The sequence below is a fragment of the Tinamus guttatus genome, unplaced genomic scaffold (genome assembly GCF_059628265.1).
Source record: "Tinamus guttatus ecotype Peru unplaced genomic scaffold, ASM5962826v1 Tinamus_guttatus_pri_ptg000660l, whole genome shotgun sequence".
NCBI lineage: Eukaryota > Metazoa > Chordata > Aves > Tinamiformes > Tinamidae > Tinamus > Tinamus guttatus.
In genome coordinates this window covers 419,766-435,875 of record NW_028289194.1, presented here as the reverse complement: position 1 = coordinate 435,875, position 16,110 = coordinate 419,766, and the positions used below count along the sequence as shown (strand labels likewise).

General features: G+C 52.6%; 1 protein-coding gene across 1 annotated transcript; it reads left to right on the top strand.

The window, feature by feature from the left end:
• Nucleotides 1-14,901: 14,901 nt before the first annotated feature.
• LOC148591974 (olfactory receptor 14C36-like) lies at nt 14,902-15,861 on the top strand. The gene has a single exon (XM_088536380.1). It carries the CDS (start codon nt 14,902-14,904, stop codon nt 15,859-15,861), a length of 960 nt encoding a protein of 319 aa, XP_088392506.1.
• Nucleotides 15,862-16,110: the final 249 nt, after the last annotated feature.

Below are 16,110 nucleotides of genomic sequence, written 5' to 3'. Positions count from 1 at the left end.
ACACAAGACCCTTTTCTGCTGCCCATTTACAGCCTCCCACCATCACTTCCAAACTATCAGTATTTGCATAGGTTCCCCATGGGTCGCTGAGATACCACAGATATGCCATGAGACAGCAGAGCCTTTCTGGAGGGCAGGTGGCAGCCTGCAGGACACCACAGAGTAACAGCCAGATGATTGTGAGGATTTAAGACGGACTTTCCTTAAGGGACAGTCAACTCATTTCCCTGTACTGCATTTCCTGGAGCTCCACAGGACAGAATGGGGCTGTGGAGACATCACTACCTTGGAAATCCCTCTTTTCCACTACTTGTAGCTTTGGTGCCTAAACTGCAGCTGAATACTCCCAAGCACAGGACGCAGAGAGCAAGAACAGGAGCAGCATGGACAGGAGAAGGATTAAGGAGCAACACCATGACCCTGTTGCCAAGGGAGGCTAGGAGAGGGACAGAGAGGCATTCTGGAAAACCTTCACTTTACCCACAGGGTATGGCACCTTGCAGAAGGGGACATTGCAGCACTGCCCCTCTCAGCCCTTTGGTGGGGAGGCACCAAAGAGATGCCCCTCTCCTCTGCCACAGCTCTGGCTGCAGAGTTCAAGCAGAGTCCCGTGCCCTGCAGTTCCTTCTCCTTCCCTGCCCATCTCTGCTGCCTGGAGCTGTCCCTGCTGGCAGCTCTTTCTCTGTCCCAGTGTCTTGTCCCTGTCACTGCTCAAAGATCCCATGTCACCCTCTGGGTGCTCAGTTCTGCCCTACAGAAACCTCTGGCAATGTCCAGGGCCAGCTCTGTGGTTGCAGGTTGGAATGAGCAGGTCACATAAAGCCCTAGGATGATGCAAAGAAGATGCTGATGCTGCTTTTAGACTAAAGTGGGGATGAAGCAGCTCACTGAAATTTCTCACAGACCTTTTAATCTCTCATAGTGAAGGTTTACGACTCCCAGCTCATTGCCAAAACAGGAAACTTGTTCCTTCATTCTCCCTGTCAAAATTAGGAAAGTGAAAGTGCAGAGACCTGAAGGAAAGCTCCTTCTCCTTCAAGGAGCTCTTCTCTTGCTTTTCCTCTTGAAAGGACCCTTCAGACATGTCCTGCGCATGTGCTGGAGCTGTGAGCAGAACCTGAGCCCTGCAGCACCTCTCAAAGGCAGAAAGAACCTGCCCTGTCAGGGATCTCTCTTCCCACCCAAAGCTTATCCCCAGAGCACCACAGGGAGCTCCCTGGAGAGGCTGTGTGCTGACCCTCACAGGTGGCAGAGTCACTGCCCTGGGCAAACAGCACCATGAGGTACAGGGACACTGCTCTGAATCACAGCCCCAGGCAGACCTTGGTGCACTCCCTGCCTTCACAGCCCTACAGCCCTGTGTTCAAGTGGCATAGCCAAGAGAAGCATACCCTGATCCTCTGACCATGTGTCAGGGAATCCCTGCCCTGAAGCATCTCCTCCTCCTGCTATGTCCTGCTTACTGCAGGAGAGAGACCATTAAAAATCCTATGAGCCATGGTTTGGCTGGGATGCAGACACCCCCTCCAGGAACCTCAGCAGCATTGCCCTACAGACAGAGACTCACTGTTTCAAGGGCTGTGAAGATTCCCCCACAATGAGCTCTGCTCCCGCTCCACACTGCCGTTCCCCTCTCGCTGCCTTCTCTCCTCTGCTGTCCGCAGCAGCAGGCAGTGCCCGCAGCCCTGCTGCTCTTGGCACAGGAGCTGCTCCTGCACTCGGCTGTCTCTGGGCAGTGCTGCCAGGCTGCCACGAGCTGCCTCCGTCCCAGGAGCCTGGCCCCGCTCAGGAGCAGAGGAACAGCTGAATTCACCAATTTCTCTGTCCCTTGTGCTCCCTCCTCCTGGGAAAAGTTCACTTCAATAAACTAAAATAATCACCTGTTTTCCTTTTCTCATGAGTGGAGATAGGTTCCAACACTGAAGTTTATTTCATCAGAGGATGAGGAGCTATGAAAGTTGTGAATGTCCCGCTCTGGAAGAATGACTTTCATCTCTCAACCAGACAGGGACACCTAGATGGGACAAATGTGAACTCACTGAGATGTCGTTCAGATTTTGATTAGGATTAATCAATCTGGGCATTAGAGAATGCAGACCCCCAGCCCTGGGTCTGAAGGGATATTCAGATTTTTCCTGTAAATTCCACAGATGCCATCGGTGGGATTCCCCTTGCCAAAAACAAAGTGAGCACAACACAGAGGTGTGCATGTGTGCTCTATCTAAGATCCCACTATAATCATAGGGATGATCATTGGAGATGGATAATCATTGATAATCATTGATAATCATTGATAATCATTGGAGATGGAAGAGTCAGTTGCCTACACACAGATATCTGGTGACAGCTGAAGAGACACATGTGGTCCAAGGCAGATGTGCCACACACAGATGTGGTGTCAGTGTCTGCTTGCTCTGATGCAGGAACTGGGGGACCTGCATCATCCTAGAGGATGAGGTGAGGATCAGGTGGGGAATTGTCTTGGCTATCAGAAACGACCTCTGGTGCCAAATACAACTAGAGCCCCACTCACTCCAGCTGAGGCATAGGAAGATTCCAGTATTAACCAGCTGCTCTTGTAATTCCGTGCAGACACTTGATTTGATGGCGTTGAAAAGTGCTGGAAGAGCCTTGTCAGATGCCTGGGTTGTCCAGCTCAACCATATGTCTCTAGCAGATTGGACCTACAGGGAAACTATCCCCTTTGGAGCACTTGCTGGGCAAGTGCTGCAGGGAATCCTGGGGTTCCATCCTGAACCCAAACAAATGAAATCCAGCACTGTCTGTAGGGAAAGTCCATCCCGTCTACATCCATGTGTGCTGCATAAATGAGAGGCACATCACACCAGAGGATCTTGAGATTCTTTGCTCTCTCAAACCCTTCTTGCTCTCCTCCCCTCAACTTCTGCTCACTCCATCATATTATATGAACAGGGACTGGGCTAATGAGGACCTCAGCGTGTCTGGATCACAGGCTGTCCAGGTCCATGGATATCTTCAGGGGCACCTTGTCCTTCCTGGAGATTTGTGCAAGAAGTCTGTCATAGGTCCAGTATAGCCACAGAGTCACCTCAGGCAGAACCCCCTTTCCTGCTGTTTCTCAATGGCCCAGCTCTGTGTCTTCCTGGCCTCAGACACTGCTGGATTCACTTCCTTAGTAGGAAGCTGCTTCCACCATTGCATTGTTCCTGCTATATATGACGGCATGGCTCTGCTCTGAACTGGGCCATTGCATACCCAGTGTCTTTGCCTCTTGGTAACAGGTTTCTCTGTGACCATTCTGTTCTCTGTGCCACAGCTGAAGCTCTATAGCCCAAATACATGCAAGTGTAGGCTGCCTGAAGTAGAGGCAGGAGCACGTGAAGATGTGCAAGCTGTCACAGGCCAGAAATATCATTAGAATGATGATCAATGGAAGATGAGGGAGGATGCCTTTTGTGTGAAGGAGCAGATTGGATGTGTGGAGCTCTTCTTTGGAAGAGGCAAGGTTTGAAGTGAGAGCTTGTGGGTGAGCATCTCAGTAGGGAGCTCTCCTATTTCTTGGCAGGATAAAAAAAGTCTGTGGATCACTGGCCCTGGTTCTTGTTGGGCAGACTTTAATCCCCCTATCACGACCTGGAAAGGCAAACTGCAGGGTGCAAGCAGTCTGGGAGGCTTCTGGAGGGCATTAAGGTGAACTTTTTTGCACAGCTGCCAGATGGGCTGATAAGGACGATGCTTTCTGGTATCTGGACATTTCAAACAAGGACAAACCGATCAGGGATGGGATAGTCAGTGTCTGCCTTGCCTACTGTGACCATGAGAATCTGGAGTGCCTAATGCTGAGGGGAGTGCAGAAAGACAGTAGCAGAATGGAGACTGGGCTTCAGAAGAGCTGACATCCTGGCTTGTTTAGGGGACTGGTGGGGGATCCCAGGCAGCAGCCCTCAAGGATATCAGAGCTCAGGAAAGCCAGCAGGTCTTTAAGGACAGACCTGCCAAGCATAAGGATGGGTCATTCCGATACTCACTAAAACTATCAGATACCTCAGGGCACTCAAACCAGCAGATACCCCTTGGGTAGACTGGGATCTTGTTACTTAGCTCCAGACTAATAGGGGAATGTAGAGGAGAAAAAAGGCAGAGGCAAAGGCAGAGGCATTTAGAAATATTGCCCAGCATCACATTACAAGGACAAGTGCAGGGTCCTGCACCTGGGGAGGATAAACCCCAGGCACCAGTATAGATTAGAGGTTGACCTGCTGGAAAGCAGCTCCGCAGAGAGGGACTTGGGAATCCTGGTTGACAAGTAGTTAACCATGAGTCAGCAATGTGCCTCGTGGCCAAGAAGGCCAATGGCATCCTGGCCTGCATCAGGAGCAGTGTTGCCAGCAGATGTTACCCTCTCTCCTCATCTCTGGTGAGGCCTCACCTGGAGTATTGTGTGCAGTTCTGGGCTCTGCAGTACAGGAGGGACATGGAGGTTCTACAGAGGGTGCAGCATAAAGCAACCAAGATGATTAAGGGACTGGAGCATCTATCATATGAGGAAAGACTAAGCGAGCTGGGCCTGTTTAGTCTGGAGAAGAGAAGACTGAGAGGAGATCTGATCAACATGTAGAAATAAGTACCTTAGGGGTGAATGTAGGGAGGATGGGGCCAAACTCTTCTTGGTGGTGGCCAGTGACAGGAAAAGGGGTAATGGGTGCAAGTTGAAACACAGGAAGTTCCATCTCCATGTGAGGAAGAACTTTACTGTGAGGGTGTGAGAGCCCTGGAACAGGATGCCCAGAGAGGTTGTGGAGTCTCCCTCTCTGAGGATCTTCAAAACTCACCTGGATGCCACCCTGTGCCACATGCTCTAGGTGTCCCTGCTTGAGCTGGGACATTAGACTAGATGATCTCTAGAGGTCCCTTCCAATGTTAACCACTCTGTGATTCTGTGAACTTGCTGCTGGAGACAGTGCCCATCATTTTGCTTACCACATCTTCAGAGTGCAATTCAGCCGAGTCTACATTAACTCACCCATCAGACAGGGAGGGGAATTACTGCAGCACAAGCAGCATGGCAATCATAAATTACTAACACCACTGCTCTTGTTATACCATGCTCACTTAGGCACTGGGTTCATTTAGCAGCCTAAAAGATCTTGCTGGACTCCCTGGTCCACTGGTAGCTTGCTGCAAGTCTCTGCTCCTTGTTCTCCAGAGAAGATCATGCCACAGCAGCACAAATTCATGGTGCTAAGGGCTCCATCTCCCTCCTCTTGATTAAGGAGCTGCCTTTCTCCAGGGCTGCAGAGCTCCACAGGTGTCAGCCCCTCCACGGGGCACCCTCAGCAAACCCTCTCGTCCCCGCCGCTGCTGCTGGCCCCTCACTGCTCTGGCAGCAGCGACCTCAGCGCCAGCACCCGCCGTGAGCCTCCTGCTGGCCCAGCAGCTCCTCGGGCAGGGGGAGCTCGCTCGCGCACAGCCCAGCATGGGCTGCTGCCGCCGCGGGCTGCAGGGACACCAGGTTCCTCGGCCGAGCCGCCCCGGCCAGGAAGGGGCTGCTGACGTCACAACCAGCTGCGCGGCCTGGCCTATGAGGGGCTGCGGCAGCAGTGACGTCACCAGCCGACGCCCACGCGTCAGCACAGAGCCAGCCCTGCAGAGAGCAGGGGCCTCCCGGCAGCGTCCCCGCAATGGCCTCCGTGTCCCTGCCCGCTGCTGAGACACCCCTGGCCTCACAGGCAGCGCCTGCTGCTGCCCCGGCAGCTCCGCGCGCACAAGGGACCTCCCTGCGTGTCTGCACCAGACCCCGCTGCCGGCCGCGCTGCTGCTGGGACAGGAGCGGCCTCAGAGCCCGTCCCCAGCCATGGGCCAGCGCTGGCCTCGCAGCTGCTCTGCCAGCAGGGACCTCCCAAGGAACTGCCCAGCCAGGCGCCTCTTGCTGGCCTGCCCGGGACTCAGCAAAGAGCAGAGCTCACGGTCACCCTCACAGACATGGATGGACCTGCTAATGCCTAGTGCTGTCCAGTCAGGAGCACAGACAATGTGACCCCCCTCCCAAGCAGGAGCAGTGCCATGTGCCTGTTGCTGGCCTCCCAGGTGCTTACAAACGCTGACTTGACCAACATCTGACTAGATGATCTCCAAATGCCCCTTGCAACCAGAGAAAGGTGCCTTCTCTCACTCAAGCCCCCTTGAAGCTTGCTTATGAGCCAGCAATGTCCCCTTGCCACCAAGAAGGTCAGTGGTATCTTGGGGTGTAGTAGGAAGACTGTTTCCAGGAGGACAAGGGAGGTCATCCTGCCTCTCTACTAGGTACTGGAAAGGCCACCCCTTGAGTCCTGTGTCCAGTGCTGGGCTCCCCACTACAAGAGGGACATGAAGCTACTGGAGAGAGCCCAGCATAGCTCTACAAATTTGATCAGGGAGCTGCAGCATCACTCCAATGAGAAGAAAGTGAGAGAACTGAGCCTGTTTTAGCCTGGAGAAGAGAAGACTGAGAGAGGATCTTGTCAGAGTGTCAAGGATGCATTGAGGAAGCTCATTCATTTGGTACTAGTTCCTCAGAAATAAACTGCCACTGCCCATCTCTCTGCCAATTCATGTCAATCTTGGCTTTGCTCTAATTAAAGGGGATTTCCTCATTGTGTTACTTGAACGTTGCTCTCTCCTTCAAAAGGCGCATTTGTAATTACTCAAGGGCTTTCACTCTTCAAGACCCTGTTGCTTTGCAGGGCTCTCCACGGGCTCTGTGCAATGTCCTCATAGGTGACAAGTTAGGCAGTGAGGCCTGGATCCAGTTCTCACTTGTGGGTGTTCAGTGCTCCTGCAGGTGATGCATGGTCAAGCGGTATCACCCAAATGACAGGACTGGAGACAGATATAGATCCCCCAGGCGACCACAGGGCATCTCCAAGGTGACCACGTGCCTAGGGGTGGGCTGTGAATCCAGCTTCAAAAACGCAGGTGGAGTCACCCAAATATAAAGGGCAAAGCCAGTGAATGTCCAGGCTAGTGATAGCTCTGTAGTCCCACAAGTGGAAGAGAGGACCCTGCAGGCACATTGAAGGGTGCCTGCAGAGCCATTCCTGTCACCTTCACAAACTGTCACAAACTCCTGTCACAAACTTGCTGAGGGTGCCCTCTGTCACCTCATCCAAGTCATTGATGAACAAGTTGAACAGCACTGGGCACAGTACAGACCCCTGGGGGACACCACTGGCCTCAGGCCTCCAACTAGACTTGGCCCCATTTATCACAACCCTCTGAGCTCTGCCATTCAGCCAGCCCTCAATACACTCCATCGTCCACTCATCCAGCCTGCACTTCCTGAGCTGTCCTATGAGGATGGAACAGGAGATGGTGTCAATCTATGTGAGGAGCTTCCTTCATGAAAGGAAGAGGTGAAGTGGGTGAGGAAGAAGCACAGAGGAGGGAAAGGGGAAGAGCTAAAGGAAGAGGTGGAGGGGGAGAGGAAGAAGCACAAAAGGGAGAAAGGAGTCAAGGCGAAAGGAGATGGGAGGTGGGTAAGGTATATGCACAGAGGTGGGAAAGGCAGAGAGGAAAGGGGAGAGGTGGAGGAGGTGAGGAAGAAGCACAGAAAGGGGCTAGGGTGAGAGTTAAAGGAAGAGGTGGAGCGGGAAAGGAAGAAGCAAGGAGGAGGCAATGGGGGATAGCTAAAGGAAGAGGTGGAGCAGGCGAGGAAAAAGCACAGAGAAGGATAAAGGGGAGAGGAAAAGGGAGAGGTGGAGCAGGCAAGGAAGAACCAGCAAGAGGGTTAATAAAATAAAACTAAACCAAAATCATCCCCAACCCAACCTTGATCCTTCTGCTGGAGCTGCTCTCCTCAGAGTGTGACCTTGAAGGTGGTGTTCTGGTCCAACACAGCCTTGGTTGCCATGGGCACTGCCCCATCACAATGGCCTTGGGGACATGATGCCACCCCCATCACAAAGCCCTGGTCGTTGCCATAGAGACTCCCAGGGCTATGTCCTGGTGGTAGCCAAAGGCACCCACATCTCTTCTCAGTGCCTTAGTGGTCAGCAAGGGGAGGCCTTTTGGGTCCCTGTGCCATAGTTTGGCCATTCTCACGGGTATTTATTTGGGAGAGCAAAGTGGGGCCAGTGGGGCCACATGCGTGTTCTACCGCTCTTTTTGGCACAGTGGACACCATGTCTCTATACCGGATCCCATTTGGGCTCTCCAGTTCTGCAAGGAAACAAACAAACCGGAGGGAGTTCAGCACAGGGACAACAACTTGGTCAGGGGCTGGAGCACGGGGCAGGTAAGGAGAGGCTGGAAGAGGGATGTTTGTTCAGCCTAGACCAGAGAAGGCCAGGAGAGATCTTCATGCTGTGCACAAATACTTTGTGGAGGGCACAGAGCAGCAGGATTTTCTTGGAAGGCCACATTAATTGCATGGGAGACAGCAGGGAAAAGATGGACGATGGAAAATCTGCAGCGTATGAAGGATTCACAGACTTCGGTGTTGTGAAACGAAAGACCTTTAAGTTAAATGCAACTTATAGAGCTTCTGACCCCAGAGACAGCCCCCATCCTGCCTGGCAGGACGTGGAGCCCAGAAACCCAACAAACCAATCAAACAGATGATCACATCCCGACTTTTCTCCCCAGTATGTGACCATGCGTGAGTAATAAAGTAGGTATTGGCTCAGCGATTTAGCAAAGTCCATAAATTTCACAATTGGGCCATCAGCGAAGGATTGGCAACCTCTCAAACCATAGCTCCCTCCAAGTGCTTCACCAGGCCTTCGACATATAAGGAATCCATTCCAACATTAAGATTTAGAGTTGTGAATTTTTAAAAAGCCATGGTTGCAGCTACCAGTCCACCAGCTGTGTGGAGCCTGGTACTTTGGCTTGAACCTCAGTTTGCCACTCTGCGTCCACTGACATTTTCCAGGCAATGGCAGCCTTTTTAGTTCACCCTGATCCATCTGTGAAGACAGTAATACCTGAAAGGGGAGTTTGCTGCCAAAGAGACCTTGCTAATAAGGGAATGTTAGGAAGTTCTGACCACAACATATGCAGGGGATAGTGAATGTTCATCTGTCCTGCAAAGTCTGCTAAAGCCACCTGCATGGGTAAATGTTCTGCTAATCACCATTGCAAATTTTCCTTGATTGCAGGAAGATAAATGAATCTTGGATCGCTGCTGTTTAATATTCTTAAGTGCATTCTTGCTTTCTGAATTAACTGTGCATATTCTTCTGTCGCGGTGATAATTTCTTTTTGACTGTCCATGAGGTAAGAAGATCCATTCCAGCACTCGAAGTGGATCTGTCAATGACCCATACAGCAGGTGAATAAGCGAGCTGGAGCTGGCTTGCCTCCACCTCTCGGCCTTTGGGGCAGTTTTTCTTGAGATGGCCATTCTCTCCACATTGAAAATATTTCCCTGCCTCTTCCTTTTAAGGCGGGATTTGGTTTTTCTCAGTGAAATGCACCACCGACTCATACACGACCGGCATAGCTGTTAATATTTCTAAGTTCCCCCACTGAACTGCCTCTCTGCTAAACATTTCCAGTGATTCGACCCTCGATCCCCTTTTGTAACCTTGTTATGTGGGTCTGGGGCTGTAAATCAGGTTCCTTCTCCGGGTCCCTGGGGCCTGGGTCGAACGGATGGTCGCACGGAGGATCAGCCGCCCCAGCGTACGGTGGTGCTGATGGTGCTGCTGCACGTGGCTGATTGCTTTTGTCCCCCTGAAGATCCCAGACCTTCTTCAGGGCGACCATGATCTGCCACCAGATGCTCATATGTTTTACTACGGCTGTATCACCATCCACCATCACCTCCTTAAGGCCCTTTCCGAGTTCTTCCTACACCTCTCGCTGGAGTGTGCCTTCCTTCGGGAAAGTAGGTACCTTCTCCCGAATCCACTCTAGTAGAGTGACTAAATCCTTCCCGGAAATCTGCCGGTTGTCTTCGTGCACCATGTGCTGCAGTGCGTCCAGGCTGTGTTTCTGCCCTTGAGACGTTTCGCCTCCCGTGGTTCCCAGGGTGCTGTCCTCTAATTAGGCGATGGGTGCACACTGGAGTTTTTCCTGCTCCGTTCCTGGTTCGGCTGGGCTACACTGCCGGGTTCGGGCTTTGTGAGCTTCCCCTGTGTTCTTGCCCCAACTTTGGGCGACATTTGCAGTGTCTGAAGCAACCATGGTCTTCGGTGTTGTGAAACCAGAGACCTTTATTTAAACACAATTTATAGAGCTTCTGACCCCGGAGACAGCACCCGCCCTGCCTGGCAGCACGTTAAGCCCCAAACCCAACTGACCCATCAACCAGATGATCACACGCTGATCACACGTGAGGCTGTCCAGTGAGTTCCTTGATCATGTGCTGGCCAGGTGGCTGCAGCTCCCGCCTCTCCTGCTCAGCCCCCCATCTGCCGAGGGGACATTCTTTGCTACTGACCTTAGGCTGACCTCCACAGGTGGTGACTTGTGTCTGGGGCCAGGGCACTGCTCTTTCCTAGACCCTTTCCTGGGAAAGCACTGCAGGAGCAAGCATACCCTGGAGAACAACCTTGTCCATGTTCCTGGGACCAATGACAGGGTCCCTTCTGTGTGAGAACGTGACATGCCAGCAGCAGGGCCATGGCTGCCCTTCGTACTCGGAGGTCCTTTCTGCCTGAGTAGCTGATAGACTCAAACTTCTGACTCTGAGGACACCTATTGCTCTGGATAGGCCAGAGGGGGCTCTTAGGCTGTTGTGATGTCACCTCAGTGTCCAGTGGAGACCAGGCAGAAAACACCCATGGTTTGGATGTTGGTTGTGTTGGCCTTTCTGCCTTGGGACCTGGCAGACCAGCAGGAGGCCCATGGCCTGAATGTTGTTAGTGAGGTCACTGCTGTGCCAGTCCCTGATAGGCCAGCAGCAGGGACATGGCCTGGATATTAATAGTGAGGTCACTGCTGTGCCTAATCCTGATAGGCCAAAAGCAGGGATATGGCTCTGATGGTGACAGTGAGGTCACATCCTTCACTGTAGACCTGATGCTATGAGGAAGCTCTGGGTTGCTGAGGTTTCTTGTGATGTCACCTCTGTCCCTGCTGCTGATAGGCCAGAGCCAGCTGAAGGTTCCAGGGCACATTGTGAGGTCACTGCTGGCCCCGTGCGGGATTGGCCAGCAGCAGAACCAGCCCCAGCCAAGGCCCTATGAGGTCCCCTCAGTGTGAGCAGCTGATCAGAGGACAGGGCTGTGACATGGACTGTGAGGACGCGTCTGTCTGTGCACAGGACAGGCTGGAAATGTGCTGTCTGTGCAGGGCTGTCCCCAGAGCGAGTCCTGGAGATGGAGAAGGAGCAGCAGCCGAATGGCTGCTCCTCGTCCATGGATGGGATCCATGGAGTGCAGGAGCGCACGAGGGAGTTGAGCGGTGGGGCTGGAGGGAGAGGTGGGCAGCAGGAATGGGACTTGCACGGAGAGCACGAGGATGGTAGGGAAGGACCTGGGCCAAGATCGCCAGGCAGGAGCTTCTCCAGCGAGGGGACACGTATTCCTGGCCATGGACATTTCCTCTCACACAAAGCAGACCAACGGGCACTCTCTCCTGTACCTAACACTGGTTCAGGAAGAACAAGGAGCCACTGAAGATGTCTATGGGCCTTGACAGCCTTTGATGCAGCCACCCAGAGGTCCTCATTAGCCCGTTACCTGTTCATCTCATGTGGTGGAATGAAGAGGAGTTCAGGGGAGGAGAGTTAGAAGGGTTTGAGAGTGCAGGGCCTGGAGCAGAGACATGGCAGGATGAGGATGCCTCCCACTTATGCAGCACCCTGGATGTAGACAGGATGGGCTTTCCCTACAGCCAGTGCTGGAATGTCTTTGTTTGGGTACAGGACAGAAACGCAGGTTGCCCTGGGGCACTTGCCCAGCAATCACTCCAAGGGGATATGGTTTTCCTGTAGGTGATCTGCTGTATCTGCTAGAGATATGTGGTTGTGCTGGACACCCCAGGCATCAGACAAGGCCCTCCCAGCACTTTTCTGTGACATCAAATCAGGACTCTGCATTGAATTACAAGAGCTGTTGGTTAATCCTGCAATCTTCCCATACCTCAGCTTCATGGGGAGTGTCGCTGTTGTCATAGTTGGCATCTGGGGTCATTTCAGATGGCCAAGATGGCCAATTCCCCAACTCGTGCTCTAGGATGATGCAGGTCTCCTAGTAGCTCCATCAGAGCAAGCAGACACTGACACTTGGACCTCCTCAGTCTCTTCTGCTGTCACCAGGTGTTTCTGTGGGAACTGCTGACTCTCACCCTGCTTCTCCAGTGACTGTGGTGGAGCTTTGACAAGGACCTCGTGTGCAGATCTCTGTGCTCTGCTCGCTTCAGTTTTGGCAAGGGAAATCCCACCATTGCTGTATTTGTGGAGTTTAGAGGAGGGATCCGAATACAAGTTCAGATCCAGGCCTAGATGGGTACTGCCCAGATTGATATTTCTGAATCAGCACCTGGACCATGTGTCAATTAACTCCCTATTTGTCCACTCCTCGGTCTCCTGTCTAGTTAAGGGATGTGAAATGAGGCTTCCAGAGTGGGGTATTTCCAACTTTCATAGATAGTCATCCTTTGATGCAATAAATTACCATGTTGGAATAATCTCTCTCCAATCATTAGCAAAGGACAACAGATGATTATTTTAGTTTATTGAAGTGAACATTCCCCAGGAGGAGGGAGCACAAGGGACAGAGAAATTGGTGAGTTCAGCTGGGCCTCTGCTCCTGAGCGGGGCCAGGCTCCTGGGACGGAGGTAGCTCGTGGCAGCCGGGCAGCACTGCCCAGAGACAGCCGAGTGCAGGAGCAGCTCCTGTGCCAAGAGCAGCAGGGCTGCGGGCACTGCCTGCTGCTGCGGACAGCAGAGGAGAGAGGACAGAGAGGGATGAATGGTGGTTTGGAGCAAGGGGAACAGAGCAGAACTCAGTGCATGGCAAAATCTTCACAGCCGTTTACATGGTGAGTGTCTGCCTGCAGGCAATGCTGTTGAGCTTTCTGGAGGGGACTTCTGCTCTCAGTCCATGTCATTATGCCTTGGGTTTTTAATAGTCTCTCTCCTGGATTATTCAGGGCAGAGCAGGCTGAGGAGATGCTGCAGGGCAGGCGTTCCCTGCCACTGTCACAGGGACAGAGCATCCTGCTTCCTTCTCGCAGGGATGTTGCAGGGGGTGAAGGCAGGGAGTGCAGCCAGGTCTGTTCTTCAGAGCAGTGTCCCTGCGCCTGCTGTGTGCCCGGGGCAGTGACTCTGCAGCCTGCGAGGGGCAGCGCTCAGCCTGCCTGGGGAGCTCCCCATGGGCCTCCAGGGAGAAGCTCTGCGTGAGAGGAGAGATACCTGGCAGGGATTAGGGCAGTGAGGGAGTAAGAGGTCTGTGAGAAACCTCAGCAAGCCGCTTCATCTCCACCTTAGATTACAGATAGCATCACCATCATCATTGTGGCTTTGGAGGACTTTATGTCACCTAGTCGTTACAACCTGCAGCCACAGAGCCAGGAGGTTTCTGTAGGGCAGAGCTGAACACATGGAGGGTGATACGGGATCTGTGGGCTGTGGCAGGGACAAGACACAGGGACAGAGGAAGAGCTGCCGGCAGGGACAGCTCCAGGCAGCAGAGATGGGCAGGGAAGGGGCAGGAAGTGCAGGGCAGGAGCTGCCTCCTCTGCAGCCAGACCTCCATCCATATCCAGGGGCATCTCTCCTGCCACGGGCCCATTTCCTGCTGCCCCACCAAGGGGCTCAGCGTCACTGCTCTGTACTGTCACCATCTGCGAGGTGACATGCCCAGCTGCGTACGGTGAAGGCTTTCCAGGATGTCTCTCTGTGCCTCTCCTTGCCTGCCTTGGTAGCAGCGTCATGGTCTTGCTCCTTGTTTCCCCTCCTGTCCAGGATGCTCCTGTTCCTGCTTTAGGCTTTCTGGGGTTGGGTGTTTTCAGCTGAAGTTCAGGCGCTGATGTTGCAAGCTGTGGAACAGAGGGGTCTGCAGGGAAGGAGCTTTTCCATCCCCCTTCTGTCCTGTGCAGCTCCATGAAATGCAGTGCACAGGGCTGGGAAATGAGCTGTATCTCCCTTAAGGAGAGCCCATCCTCACTGCTAAGAGAGACCCGTGAGGAAGCTGCAGAGATGCTGAGGGTATGGAGGTGTTGGGGAGAATCTGTCTATGGGCAGCTGAAAAGAGCCCTGCGTGCTCTTGGCAAGAAGGGGAGTGAGGAGACTCTCTTAGGTGTATGGGGAAAGGGCGAGAAATTGAAAATCTGCATTGTGAAATGGGACTCCTCTGCCCTCTGCAAGGTCTGATCTCCTGTTAGGAGAGTAGAGGAGTGTGATCATCCTCCATCATAGAACAGCTGGGAAATAGTCTAAGAGACAAATGAGATGTCCCTAATCTGCACATAATGACAGTGGATGATTTCCTCTCTGGACTCAGTAGAAATGCCAAAGAGGTCTATTTTGAAGCACACTCCCCAGGGATGACAAGCACAACTCCAATCAAATAAAAAATATTGAACAACTCCATGAAACTCTGTTCCTCAAACCACCCTCTTTATATTTGGGAGGGAAGATGCTGAAGGGCTCGTTGATGTGTTGAGGGGACTTCACCTGACAGAAATGGTGAATGGTCAAGCTCATCACCTCTGTTCCCTGATTCCCAGTGCTGTACAGCAGGACAGACCCCCTGGCGTCCAGCGGCTGAGGTCCCTGCCCCTCGCAGCACACTCAGCCAGTGCAAAGCAGAACTCAAGCAAAGTACTGAGAAAAAGATCCTCTCAGGAAAGACAGAGGCAGTGTGAGAGTGCATAGGGGGAGGATGTATGAAAAATGAGCAACTAGAGAGTTTTTTTTTCTTTGAAAACTTAAATACTAACTTCTCAATGTCTTATCTTTTTGGACAGTGCCCAAAGACTGGGGGCAAAATGCCCAACAGCAGCTCCTTCAACGAGTTCCTCCTCCTGCCATTCTCAGACACACGGGAGCTGCAGCTCTTGCACTTCTCGCTCTTCCTGGCCATCTACCTGGCTGCCCTCCTGGCCAACGGCCTCATCATCACAGCCGTAGCCTGTGACCACCGCCTCCACACCCCCATGTACTTCTTCCTCCTCAACCTCTCCCTCCTCGACCTTGGCTGCATCTCCACCATTGTCCCCAAATCCATGGCCAATTCCTTCTGGGACACCAGGGCCATTTCCTACTGGGGATGTGCTGCACAGGTCTTAACTTTTAACTTTTTAATGTCAGCAGAGTTTTCTCTCCTCACAGTCATGGCCAATGACCGCTACGTTGCCATCTGCAGACCCCTGCACTATGGAACCCTCCTGGACAGCAGAGCTTGTGTCAAAATGACAGCAGCTGCCTGGACCAGTGGCTTTCTCTATGCTCTCCTGCACACCGGGAACACATTCTCAATTCCACTCTGCCAAGGCAGTGTGGTGGAGCAGTTCTTCTGTGAGATCCCCCAGATCCTTAAGCTCTCCTGCTCAGACTCCTACCTCAGGGAAGTTGGGTTTCTGGTGGTTAGTGTCTGCTTAGTCTTTGGGTGTTTCATTTACATTGTGGTGTCCTACGTGCAGATCTTCAGAGCTGTGCTGAGGATCCCGTCAGAGCAGGGCCGGCACAAAGCCTTTTCCATGTGCCTCCCGCACCTGGCCGTGGTCTCCCTGTTTGTTAGCACTGCATTTTTTGCCTACCTGAAGCCCCCCTCCATCTCCTTCGCAACTCTAGATCTGGTGTTGGCTGTTCTGTACTCGGTGGTGCCTCCAGCAGTAAACCCCCTCATCTACAGCATGAGGAACAAGGAGTTCAAGGATGCCATTAGGAAAGTGATTTCATGGACATTTTTCAGCAGTGGTAAAATTGCCACTTCTCTCCACAAATGACTTTTTCTGTATCGCAACCAGATTGAGCACTGTTTCGTCATGTTATTTTTACTCTGTCTTTCATTAGTAGTAATAATGGTTATCATGTTGCTATACAAGTTCTTCGATTCATGGTATTTATTCTGAGACCGCTCTGTCTCACCTAGTCCATTAAATTGTGTCAAATGCTGGATCAGGACAGGCTCCCCCACTGACTCCTATGTAATAGAAAAGGTTCTGCTCAGTGCACTGCCTGAAGGCTGGACTTTC

Coding starts and splice junctions, on each gene's coding strand:
- LOC148591974 (XM_088536380.1), top strand. CDS start 14,902: ATGCCCAACAGCAGCTCCTTCAACGAGTTCCTCCTCCTGCCATTCTCA.